General features: G+C 37.5%; 2 protein-coding genes across 3 annotated transcripts; both read right to left on the minus strand.

The window, feature by feature from the left end:
* Nucleotides 1-1,966: 1,966 nt before the first annotated feature.
* LOC125188676 (DDB1- and CUL4-associated factor 8-like) lies at nt 1,967-6,886 on the minus strand. Of its 2 annotated transcripts, XM_048085672.1 has the most exons (6): nt 6,466-6,886; nt 5,592-5,843; nt 5,349-5,489; nt 4,043-4,792; nt 2,592-3,294; nt 1,967-2,388 (listed from the first exon to the last, which is right to left on the minus strand). In XM_048085672.1, exons 1-6 carry the CDS (start codon nt 6,580-6,582, stop codon nt 2,267-2,269), a joined length of 2,085 nt encoding a protein of 694 aa, XP_047941629.1. In that variant the 5' UTR covers nt 6,583-6,886; the 3' UTR covers nt 1,967-2,266. The 2 variants fall into 2 exon arrangements, with proteins under 2 accessions (XP_047941629.1, XP_047941630.1); XM_048085673.1 differs by lacking the exon at nt 2,592-3,294 and having other exon boundaries at nt 6,466-6,880.
* A 685-nt stretch (nt 6,887-7,571) lies between these two features.
* On the minus strand, nt 7,572-11,079 carry LOC125190926 (DDB1- and CUL4-associated factor 8-like). The gene is made up of 5 exons (XM_048088348.1): nt 10,873-11,079; nt 10,186-10,437; nt 9,951-10,091; nt 9,058-9,747; nt 7,572-8,104 (listed from the first exon to the last, which is right to left on the minus strand). The coding sequence occupies exons 1-5, from the start codon at nt 10,978-10,980 to the stop codon at nt 7,835-7,837; spliced, it is 1,461 nt and encodes a 486-aa protein (XP_047944305.1). The 5' UTR covers nt 10,981-11,079; the 3' UTR covers nt 7,572-7,834.

An 11,079-nucleotide genomic window follows, 5' to 3' on the forward strand; every position in this document is an offset into this window, starting at 1 on the left:
TTGTTCGTCTGGTGTTATGATGATGCGTCTGCAAGGGAGAATTCAAGTCAAGGTGGAGATTTGTTAGTATGCCTTGAATTTGTATAGGATTAGGTTTCCTAATTGGGATAGGATTATGTTTCCTAGGCCCAGTCTGTCTAATGTGTGCCTATATATATGGGAGTAGAGCACATAATTCTGAAAAACTGCAGTCATAATACAATTTGTTCTCCGTTTTTGCCCGTGGACGTAGCCAACACAACGTTGGTGAACCACGTAAATTCTGTGTCTATTTACGTTCTTTTGTTTCTCGATTCACAATTGCCCTATTTGTCATAACAGGATCAATGATTGGAAGCTGAAAACGCCGCGGCGGGGATCTGGGCCTCTCCTTCCATCAAAAGGGTCGACAAAAATTAGGGGATCGGGGCGGGAGTAGATGACGAAAGCGTGATCGGCGGTGTGGGCAATCATGGAAGCCCAGCAGGGGGGATGGCGGGACCATGATCTGCAGACGAAAGGAATGGAGCGGGATCGGTCTGTTGCGGAATATTTGGGCCAGAGCTAAGCCCGGTAAAGCCTCCCATTGCCTTTCCTCCTCCCCCATTTCACACTCTCTAAAACACAATTAGGTTGATTTGCTCTGCAAATTAATTCATTATTCCTAACTCTCAATTTTTTTTATATTTTTAGATTATGATTACAGATATAGATATTGGAATGTCTGCGGTTCAGTCAAATTAGCCTAATTTTTTTCACACTCACAATATGTGCAGCTAATCCTAAATTTCCATGGCGAGCTATGAGATATGCTGTTCTTCACTAACTTTTTAGGTTGGGATGTAATAGTTGGATTCAAACTAACTAGAGGGAGTTCATAATTTTCGACACGATACCAATATGAACACACATTAAATTAATAAATACTGATAAAGCTTTATTTGATTCATGTTCTTATTGCACTGACGCGTTAGAAATATGATGCTTTTTTAATTGTGTTCAGGTTGGATTGCATTCATGCAGTAGTACACATTAAAATGTACTTCCGTCGTCCCATCGAAGATAAACTCATTTTGTTCTTTGATTTGTTCCAACCAAGATGACTAGGTACTAAAAATGAAAACACTTTTATATCTACCTTATTCCTTTCTCATACTTTATTCTCTCAATTCACACAAAACAAAGTTGTATAAAATCTCATACCGCCCAAGGAAAGGGTAATCTTACTTGCGGATGGAGTAATATTTTTATTTTTTTCTCTATGTTCTTGTAAATCATGTTTAAATTATGTAAATCGGATTTAAAAAAACAAAACAGGTTTAATAACATAATATCAATTTTAATTCATGTAATAATATCATGTTCAGATTATTATTGTGTTATTATTATGTTGTGTCAACCATATTACTCCCTCCATCCCTCATAATTTGTACCATTTGACCCGGCACGAGTTTTAAGAAATATAATAGAAAGTGGGTTGAAAAAGTTAGTGATATGTGGGTCCTACTTTTTTATATTAGTTTTATAATAAAATGTGAGTGAGAATGAGTTAGTGGAAAATGGAGTCCACTACCAAAAATGGTAAAAATGAAAAGTGACAAATTTTTAGGGACGGACGAAAAAGAAAATAGGTGATAAATTTTCAGGGACGGATGGAGTATATCATCATTTTGCTAACTGGTTCGTGTCGGTTACGAGTCATGTTTGGATTTGAAGGTAACAGATGAGGTTCGCATTCGGATTGATCCTTATTAAGTTGAGGCGTCAGCAGATTGACACGATAATGACCCAACCCCCATAATTGTCATCCATTAAATAACCCTTTTCATGTAAGGCTATTTTTCGTTTTGGTTTTGGTTCAATCAGATTGATCTTAGCTATACATATCAAACAAATTTACATTAATGGTCTTGGAATGTGCTAATCTTTTGCTCGAAGATAGTACATTTTCCGAGCTCAAATTATAAATTTGGGGCATCACGAAAAATTAACCAAACCTATAGATTTCCGTATTTTAGTCATATAGAATGAACAAAAAATATACAACTAACTTGATAATTCAAAAGGGTGAAACTTACTGCAACACTGAAAATGAAAACCAAAAGATGTTGAGATTCAGTAGCAATAATGCTAACAAGGTGCAAACACACCTTTTTATTCTTCATAATAATAACATTGCCCTCAACTGGGACAGTCCTCAGCAACAACGGCAGTGTCGCTGCTGTCGGCCGAACCATCATCACTGTTGGTGTCAAACGTCAGAAGAAGCTGCAGCAGGTCACTTCGATCACTGGAAAGATTTCCATTGTTCTCGGAGCCTGTCCTCTGCCTCGGAAAAGAAATAAGCTGCAACATCAGATCCTCTGGAGAAACCATACGGTGCATCCAACCCCCCGATTTGGGTGTCGTCTGGAAATACAAAGTGCAAAAACATCATAAGGCATGAACAGAGGACCACCAAGACCACCAGCAACAGAAAACATGGCACCTACTTATTTAGACTCATTTTGCATTGTCAAAACCATGTCATAATCAAATCCTAAGACTCTATCACCAACCAAAATCGCTACAATTATAATCATCAGAAGCAGCAATGTAGTCGTCATTATAACCTTCGGATCCCGTCTCAGGACCAAATTCACAGTCCTGATATAAGTCTCTATCGACAACAAAACCAGTACTATCACCTCCCTCATTATTATCTTCCTCCTCCACATGCTCATTCAAAATTTCATTCCCACCACGGTCATAGTTCTCAGTTATATGTTCACCATTGTCGCCATGGCCATCACCACCACCACCACCACCACCATCATCATCGTTGTCGTTGTCATTGTCATCCTTACCTTCATCATCATCATTGCTGTCACCATCGCCATCATCATCACTGTCACCTTCTTCGCCATCACCTTCATCATCAGGAACAAATTCGCAGTCTTCATATAAGTCTCTATCAATAACAAAATCAGTACTATCACCTCTTTCATTTTCATCTTCCTCTTTCAACCTCTCATTCAAAACCTCATTCCCACCATGGCCGTAGTTCTCAGTGGTTTGGCCCTCGTTGTCACAATGGCCATCATCATCGTCATCATCATCACTGTCATCCTTACCTTCGCCATCATCATCACTGCCATCACTGTCACTGTCACTGTCACTATCATCATCATCTTCTTCATCTTCATTGTCGTCATCATCTTCTTCATAGGTATCATCGTCAATGTCCGAATAGATGAAGTCGTCGTCATCATCATCATAGAAATCACCAAAGGAAAAGAAACCAAATCTTTGAGGTATCAAATTCAGGACCCTATCCTATTATGTAATGTGGAAACATCAGAACTTTCTCCAAATTAGCAGAATATCTCGAGACAGACTCAATCAAAAACATCACTTGGAAAAAACGCAGACAAAGAAGTTCGCCAAATTGCGCAAAGAAAGGGGGAAGAGTTTGCTAAAAGAAAATCGCTAATCTTGGTAGGCCCAAAGATACGCGTCAATTGTGAACTGAGATCTTGTAATGATATTCCTTTGATCTTCGTCTATAACAAAATTGTAGAGTTAATTCAAGTTTTAGGATAGCTTCTTGTACAGGCAATTCCAATTTAACAGGACATAAGTCAACCATAAAGGAAACTATACTAAGACTTATGATTTTAGTAAAACTTGCTTAACAATTTGACTGATACAGATTTGACAGACTATATTAACTTTCAGAAATGCAAATTTTAATTTACAAGGAAACCAAGTGGCTGCGAAGGGCCAAGATGTGTAAGCTATGCCAATAAAAGTCCTTCACATAAGATCAGAAAAATAAATTGAGTAGACTTTCATGTTACTGCAGTAACCATGCAATATAATTTTTCCCTTAGCTATTGTACAGTCTCCAATGAGAGTTGTCTTATAACTGAAATGGAGGTTTCTCAAGCATACTGACATACAACATGCATAGTAGTAGTAGACTAGTAGTTAATACTATAAATGAGTTTATTCACTCACTCGACAAGATTCCATTACTTAACAGGCAATACGGATAAAGGCTAGCAGAAATATATAAACATACCTTCTGAATATTTGCAGGTAGAATGGCTTTATCAATGGCTTTTGGAACCCACATTTTTATATCATTCTCAATTCCACTACTGGCTAACACTGTAGCATGAGGATGAGTCTCAACACAATTTACTACGTCCTTGTCTGCTTCCATAACTCGGATAAGCTTCCCACCTTTTTTGTTCCAAATGAAAATTCGCCCACAATCTGATCCACTCACAACATACTCACATTTAGGGCCAAAAAAGTTCACTCCCTTCACGGTCTCGGAGTTCCTATGCCCTATATAGGATTGTGGAGCAGCTTTTATATTGTCCTCAGCATTTGAAAAGGATGACTCCCAAAGATTATCTGTGGTCAATCCACCAACATCACTGCTGTCGGACACTTGAGAAGAAATGGATGGATTAGACCCTAATCCAATATCCTTTGTAAACAGGTATATAAACTCATCATTGTAGGACACAAGAAGCTCGCTCTGACTTGAATATGCCAACCCAGTTATTCCCACACTTTTATCATCAACTAAATGACTGGGGCAGAAGAAGTCAGCAGGCTGACCGAATTCTGATGATCCATTCCATTTATATTTACGAATGTCATAAACTCGAGCAAATGTATCAGATCCTCCAACAGCAAACAAATTTGGATTTCGTGGATCAATGGTAATTGCATTCAGATGCAAATTGCGAAAAAAACTATGGCGGAGAAGAGGCTGACAAGTTAAAAGCCTAGTAGCTCTTTCAGTTCTCAGGTCAATCTGCACAATACATATTGATTGGGCTTATTAAAAAAACACAAATAAGGATAGACCGACATACAATGATAGACAAATAACTGTCTGCAATAGTCATGCCACATAGTATAGTAGAATTCATTCCTAATTTTCTCTTATGATACCAGGAAAGAGATAAAAGAAACAAGGGACATGTGAGGTGTACTTTTGATAATTAACAATGTTGTTTACTAGGTTAATGCTAGAGTAGGATGTACTAAATAGTTATAAGGTGCTAGCCAATATGTTTTCACAATTCCATGATATGCATTTTACCAAGTTATATTCACAATGTTGCTACAAGAACAAAAAAAAAAAAAAAAAAAAAACAACAACAACAACAACAATGTGATCCATATTCAGAAACAACAATGCACATAAATTTGACAGTTGCACAGATAATTGTTCTCACAAGAGACCACAAAACTTTTACTCATTATGAAATAACATAATAACAATCAATACAAATCATCCAAGACCTATAAATCTAAAGAATCAAAACTAAATATGCATAAGTGAAATCCTAGAAACATCCACTCACATGTTGAACCAATCCATCCTCACCACAAGTATAAAAAATGTGAGGGCTTCCAGGCTCAATGGCTAATTTGTGCACTCGCCCCTCATGTTCTGCGAGCAGTTTAGTTTCCACTCCACTCTCACGAATCTGAGCGTGTCTCACCTGAATGTAAAAACTCACTTTTCTGAGAACGCATAATCAAAAAGTAAATGCAGTACGTTGTGGTTGTTCAGGTGGGTGTGGAATGATAGAAAAATAAACCACCTGTCCATCAGCAGCACATGTAACAATGCTCTGATCCTCTGAGTAAGGCATCATCTTCGCTTGGAAAACATTGTTAGCATGACCTGAATGGAAAGAAAGTTTGACTCGACCAGACTCCCAGTCCCAGAGTATGATCCTCCTATCATCAGAACCTGATACAAGAACATCACCGGATGCATTGAAACAAACAGTGTTCACGCAACCACGATGCCTATCTAGTTTTCGCAGGATATCAAGACGAAGCACTAGATCCTGAAAACAAAGAACCAAGGTCAATGAAACAACTTTCCAAACACAGAGGCTAAACTACCTCTTCAATTTCACAATGCAAAGACTCAACCCATGCATCAAAACACATAACAGAACAAAGAATATTCATTTAAATGTTTGTGAAAAGTTCAATTCCATAAGCATCCGAGTACATAAGTAATAAGGCAAAAATGTAGCCTTTCATTCCAAAGAACATATGTAACAGACACTGGAATAAATTCTCTATACACGATTCACATTCTCATAGCAACAGCTAATCATCTCATCTAATTTATGTTGGCCACTGAACCACTTTTGGGGATTACCACTTAATTTATTCAGCTACTGTCTAGCTAACCATTGATGGCATTCAAAAGTAAAACCGCAATAGAATATTAATAGGATTACCAAAACAATAGATTCAGATAGAAAAGTAAAACATATGTGTGTTATAGCTAGCACGGAAGAACTGAATTCACCCCATAAATAATCACACATTGTCTAAAAATAGGGGATTAATAGATTTCCACTGATCAAACATATTATCTCAGCTTACGAGCAACCGATTTCACAAAAACATATCTGAAACTAATAGAAAATTAAAGTAGAGGAGTAAGGAATTGACCTCAGAGGCGGCAAGGCGGTTAGCGAAGTTCCTAGAGGAAAGCTGGCCGAGCTCTCGTCTCCATACATCCACAATCGCGGAGTCGAAACTCATTCTAGGTCGCTTCTTCGTCGTCATCGACCTCTAACCCTAGCGAATTTTTCTATCCCCGATAATTCAGAAAATTGGAGCCCAGGCACAATCAAATAATCAAAACCAAAATCCAATCATGGATTGAGTAATTGTTTTTTTAACGCTTAAACGCTCCAGAGATTACATTAGTGGGAGATAAGATATCAACGTACACCATTAGAGAGGGAGAGCGCACATGGGAGAGGAACACCAGAATAGATTAGATGTAATCGTGTTTGCACTTACGATTCGGAGTTAACCCACTGTTGGCTTACGGTGAAGATATCTCGTCAATAATCAATATAACTCTTCCGTCCAATTGAATTGAGCCCATATGAATACTATTTTTTTATTCATAGTATAAATATAGGATGCTTTGAAATGACAAAAGCTCTTATCATTCTCCGATGTGGGAATTGTTTTGCCCTCACAATCCTCCCCTCAAACCAAGACCACCAGACCAAGACCACATGTGTGCCTCATGTTACAGGTCCACCGGTCACCACAGGTCTTGGTCGAGACCGTCACATCGGAGAACTTGCAAGCGCAACCACCGAACCCCGAGACACCATGCTAGACTGCAATATTATAGACGCTAGATTGCAATAGTATAAACGCGTATTGGGTATTGCAGACGGCAAAAATTGCAGTCTAGCGTATTGGATATTGCAGTCCTTGAAAATTTACCCTTAAGCATTTTTTATGATTGGCATATGGCAGTTTATTATTCGTCCAAATGTACAAATGATTGATCAGGAATGATGGTATAAAATACATAAACATATAAACAAATTCTATTTTATCGATTATAGTACTAATATTTTATGGCAAAAAAACTTAGAGTGGAAAATTGGCACAATTAATCAAAATTTGTGATTTAGTTTGTGTACGTCTTATTTATCTAAACTATTTATAATTTCCAATTTGAGTTTATTTTTATAGTCTTAGTCTTCTAAATAGGATGTACTAATAAATTAAAATTTTAACCCTAACAATTTGATAAAAAAAGATTTTAACGTTTATCCAATTATAGAATTTGGTAGGCACCACCCACCCCAGCCAGTTTGCTGCGTGCTGATGAAAGTTGAGTTTCTCTCCACCCTCACAGCATAAGAGTTTTCCCACTTATTTACACTCATTTAAAATTAACCATAGTTTCTATCACCAATCGAAATCACCACGATCACTCAAGTCTCACTTGCGCAGCTGTAGAAATTACCCTCGCCTTGAGATTTTTCTCGCAATAACTTCAAGTTCTTTAGCTTCTGCGCTCGGAAATGTCGTCCTCATCTTCGTCCTCTTCATCTTCGTCGTCCTCATCTTCGTCTTCATCATCTATATCCTCCTCATCTTCGTCTTCATCATCTATATCCTCCTCATCTTCATCGCCGTCGTCTTCTCCATCACCACCATCTTCTTCGCCGCTATCATCAGTGTCCGAACAGACAAACTCATCATCGCCATCGCTGTTGTCATCGAAACCGTACAAGTGACCTAATATATGAGGTGTCAAATTCAAGACCCTTTCCTGTAATTAAGTAATGTGGAAACGTTAGAACATCTTCCAAATCCATAGAATATCTCAAGAGGGATGCATTCTAGGAGCATCCAGTGGCGGATCTAAAATTTTAGGTTCGGGGGTGCGCTAATAATTAGGGTTTAGAAGAAATAATTAGAGTGCGATGATGATGAGGATGATGATGATGATGATGATGATGCGACGACGACGACGACAGAAAGGAGAACAAAGTGAAGAAAGGAGAACAAAGTGAAGAAATGAATGACAAGATTTAAGACAATAAATTTGATAGTAGAATTAGAAGAAAATATTTTTGAACGAGGGTGACAATTTCGTTCCAAAAAGTTGTAGGAACTGGTTGTTAAATAGTAGAGGGGGTTCAAAAGAAGAATTTTGTTTACTAATTCTAAACATAAACTCTACTACAAACAAATCAAAGATTAAATTAAAAAAATGACAAATTTAAAGGGGTGGTGGAATTAGATGAACAATTTCTTGTACGAAAATGACAATTTTGGAATTTTATATATAATTTTGAACATAAACTTTTTATTATGAGAGGTAAAGAAAAGATTAGGATAATTGTAATCATTTGAACATAATTAAATTTTATACTATGAAAAGATTAGAAAAAAGAAGATAGAAATAATACTCCATAAACATCATTGTGCACGTAATATATTGAAAAAGTTAACATTTCATTCTGCACACAAGTCACCAAAACCGCACTCTATCACTAGACCACAGAAAATTCTTTGTATGAAAATTATCTCAGTATGGCATAAATGTTTTGATTTTGGGTACAGTTGTACCCATTTTTCTATTCTGCCTCCGCCACTGGGAGCATCACTTTAAAATGCAAACACGTAAGTTCGCCAAATTTAGCAAATAAGGAAAAAAAAAAACTAAAAAGCATTCACAACATTTAAAACTATAAAAACCATGTAAAAATATAAACATACCTTCTGAATATTTGTGGGTAGAATGGATTTATCAATGGATTTTGGAATCCACATTTTTATATCATCCTCAAATCCAGTACTGGCTAACGCGGTAGCATGAGGATGAGTCTCAACACAATTCACGTCCGATCTGTGTGCCTCTATAACTCGGACAACCTTCCCACCTTTTTTATTCCAAATGAAAATCCTACCACAATCTGATCCAGTCACAACATACTCACATTTAGGGCCCAAAAAGTTCACTCCCTTCACTGTGCCAGAGTTTCTGTGCCCTTTATATGACTGTGGAGCAGCTTCTATATCGCCCTCAACACTAGAAAAATGTGAATCTCGAAGATTAGGTCCAAATCCAAGATCCTTCGCAAACAGGTATATGAGCTCATCATTGTAAGACACAAGAAGCTCGCTTTGACTAGAATATGCCAACCCTGTTATTCCCACACTATCATCATTGACTAAATGACTGGGGCAGAATATGTCAACAGGCTGCCCAAATTCAGATGATCCGTCCCATTTACATTTACGAATGTCATAAACTCGAGCAAATGTGTCTGATCCACCAACAGCAAATAAATTTGGATTTCTTGGATCAATGGTAATTGCACTTAGATATAAAGAACGATGATAACTATGACTGATAAGAGGCTGACAAGTAAAGAGCCTAGTAGCTCTTTCGGTTCTCAAGTCAATCTGCAAGATACTTAATGTTTAGGCAATAGAATATAAATAATCATAGAACAGCATATAATGATATACCACTAACTGTTGCAATAGTAGGATTTATTCCTAATTTTCTACTATAAGAACAAGAAAGGAGAGAGAATATAAACCAGGGATAGGTCTATAGTCAAAACTAAAAATACACAAGTGCTATTTTAGAAGTGTGCACTCACATGCTGAACCAATCCATCTTCACCACAGGTGTAAAAAACGTGAGGGCTTCCTGGTTCAATGGCTAAATTGGGCACTCCCCCATCATGTTCTGCAAGCAGTTTAGTCTCCACTTTGCTCTCACGAATCTGAGCGTGTCTCAACTGAACGTAAAAACTTACTTGTTTGAGAATGATCATATGAAAAGTTTAGGGTGTGGGTGTGGGAGAGGATGAGACAGAGAAAAAAAGAAATTACCTGCCCATCAGCATCGCTTGTAACAATGCTCCGATCCTCTGTGTAAGGCATCATCTTTGCTTGTAAAACATTGTTACGATGACCAGAAAGGAAAGAAAGTTTGACTCGACCGGATTCCCAGTCCCAGAGTATGATCTTCATATCGTCAGAACCTGATACAAGGACATCACCGGACGCATTGAAACAAAGTGCGTTCACTCTACCAGAGTGGTTATCTAGTTTTCGCAGGACATCAAGTCGAACCACCAGATCCTGAAAACAAAGAACCAATGAATTGAAACAACTTTCCTAACGAAGAGGCCGCCAAACTATCCATTCAGAATCTCAATTATCGCATAAAAACAACCAACAAAATAGAGAATATCCTTTTAAATGCTTCTAAAAGGAGAATGTGGATATGCAATTGCACAAACATGAAGCATCCAAGTAGTAATCCAAAAATGTGGCATTTCATTCAAATTATCATATGTAACGGAGACTAGAATAGAATTTTCCAAATGTGATCCACACTCTCATATATAAGAATTTATACTTAACTATTGAGCTATTATAAGTTTCCATCTAAAGCAACCATTGATGACATTTACAGATATATACAGCTGCAAAGATCGATTGAGTGAAAAAAATACTGAAACTGATAACAAAAAGAGAAGCTAAATTATCAAGGTAGAGGAGTCAAATGAAGACCTGAGAAGCGGCAAGGCGGTTAGCGAAGTTTGTAGAGGAAAGTTGGCCGAGCTCTCGTCTCCATACATCCACAATCGGCGAGTCGAAACTCATTCTAGGTCGCTTCATCGACCTCCAACCCTAGCGAAAATTTATGTTTCCTGAGTAATTCACAAAATCGGAGCTCAGGCACAAATCGGAAACAAAAATTCAATCATCAATTTCTAT

Source organism: Salvia hispanica, chromosome 5 (assembly GCF_023119035.1).
Source record: "Salvia hispanica cultivar TCC Black 2014 chromosome 5, UniMelb_Shisp_WGS_1.0, whole genome shotgun sequence".
Taxonomy (NCBI): domain Eukaryota; kingdom Viridiplantae; phylum Streptophyta; class Magnoliopsida; order Lamiales; family Lamiaceae; genus Salvia; species Salvia hispanica.

Coding starts and splice junctions, on each gene's coding strand:
- LOC125188676 (XM_048085672.1), bottom strand. CDS start 6,582: ATGACGACGAAGAAGCGACCTAGAATGAGTTTCGACTCCGCGATTGTG. Junction 5,844..6,465: donor ACCGCCTTGCCGCCTCTGAG/GTCAATTCCTTA, acceptor CTTTGTTTTCAG/GATCTAGTGCTTCGTCTTGA. Junction 2,389..2,591: donor TCCTGAGACGGGATCCGAAG/GTTATAATGACG, acceptor TTGTATTTCCAG/ACGACACCCAAATCGGGGGG.
- LOC125190926 (XM_048088348.1), bottom strand. CDS start 10,980: ATGAAGCGACCTAGAATGAGTTTCGACTCGCCGATTGTGGATGTATGG. Junction 10,092..10,185: donor CAAGCGATGCTGATGGGCAG/GTAATTTCTTTT, acceptor TTTTACGTTCAG/TTGAGACACGCTCAGATTCG. Junction 9,748..9,950: donor AAGATGGATTGGTTCAGCAT/GTGAGTGCACAC, acceptor AGTATCTTGCAG/ATTGACTTGAGAACCGAAAG.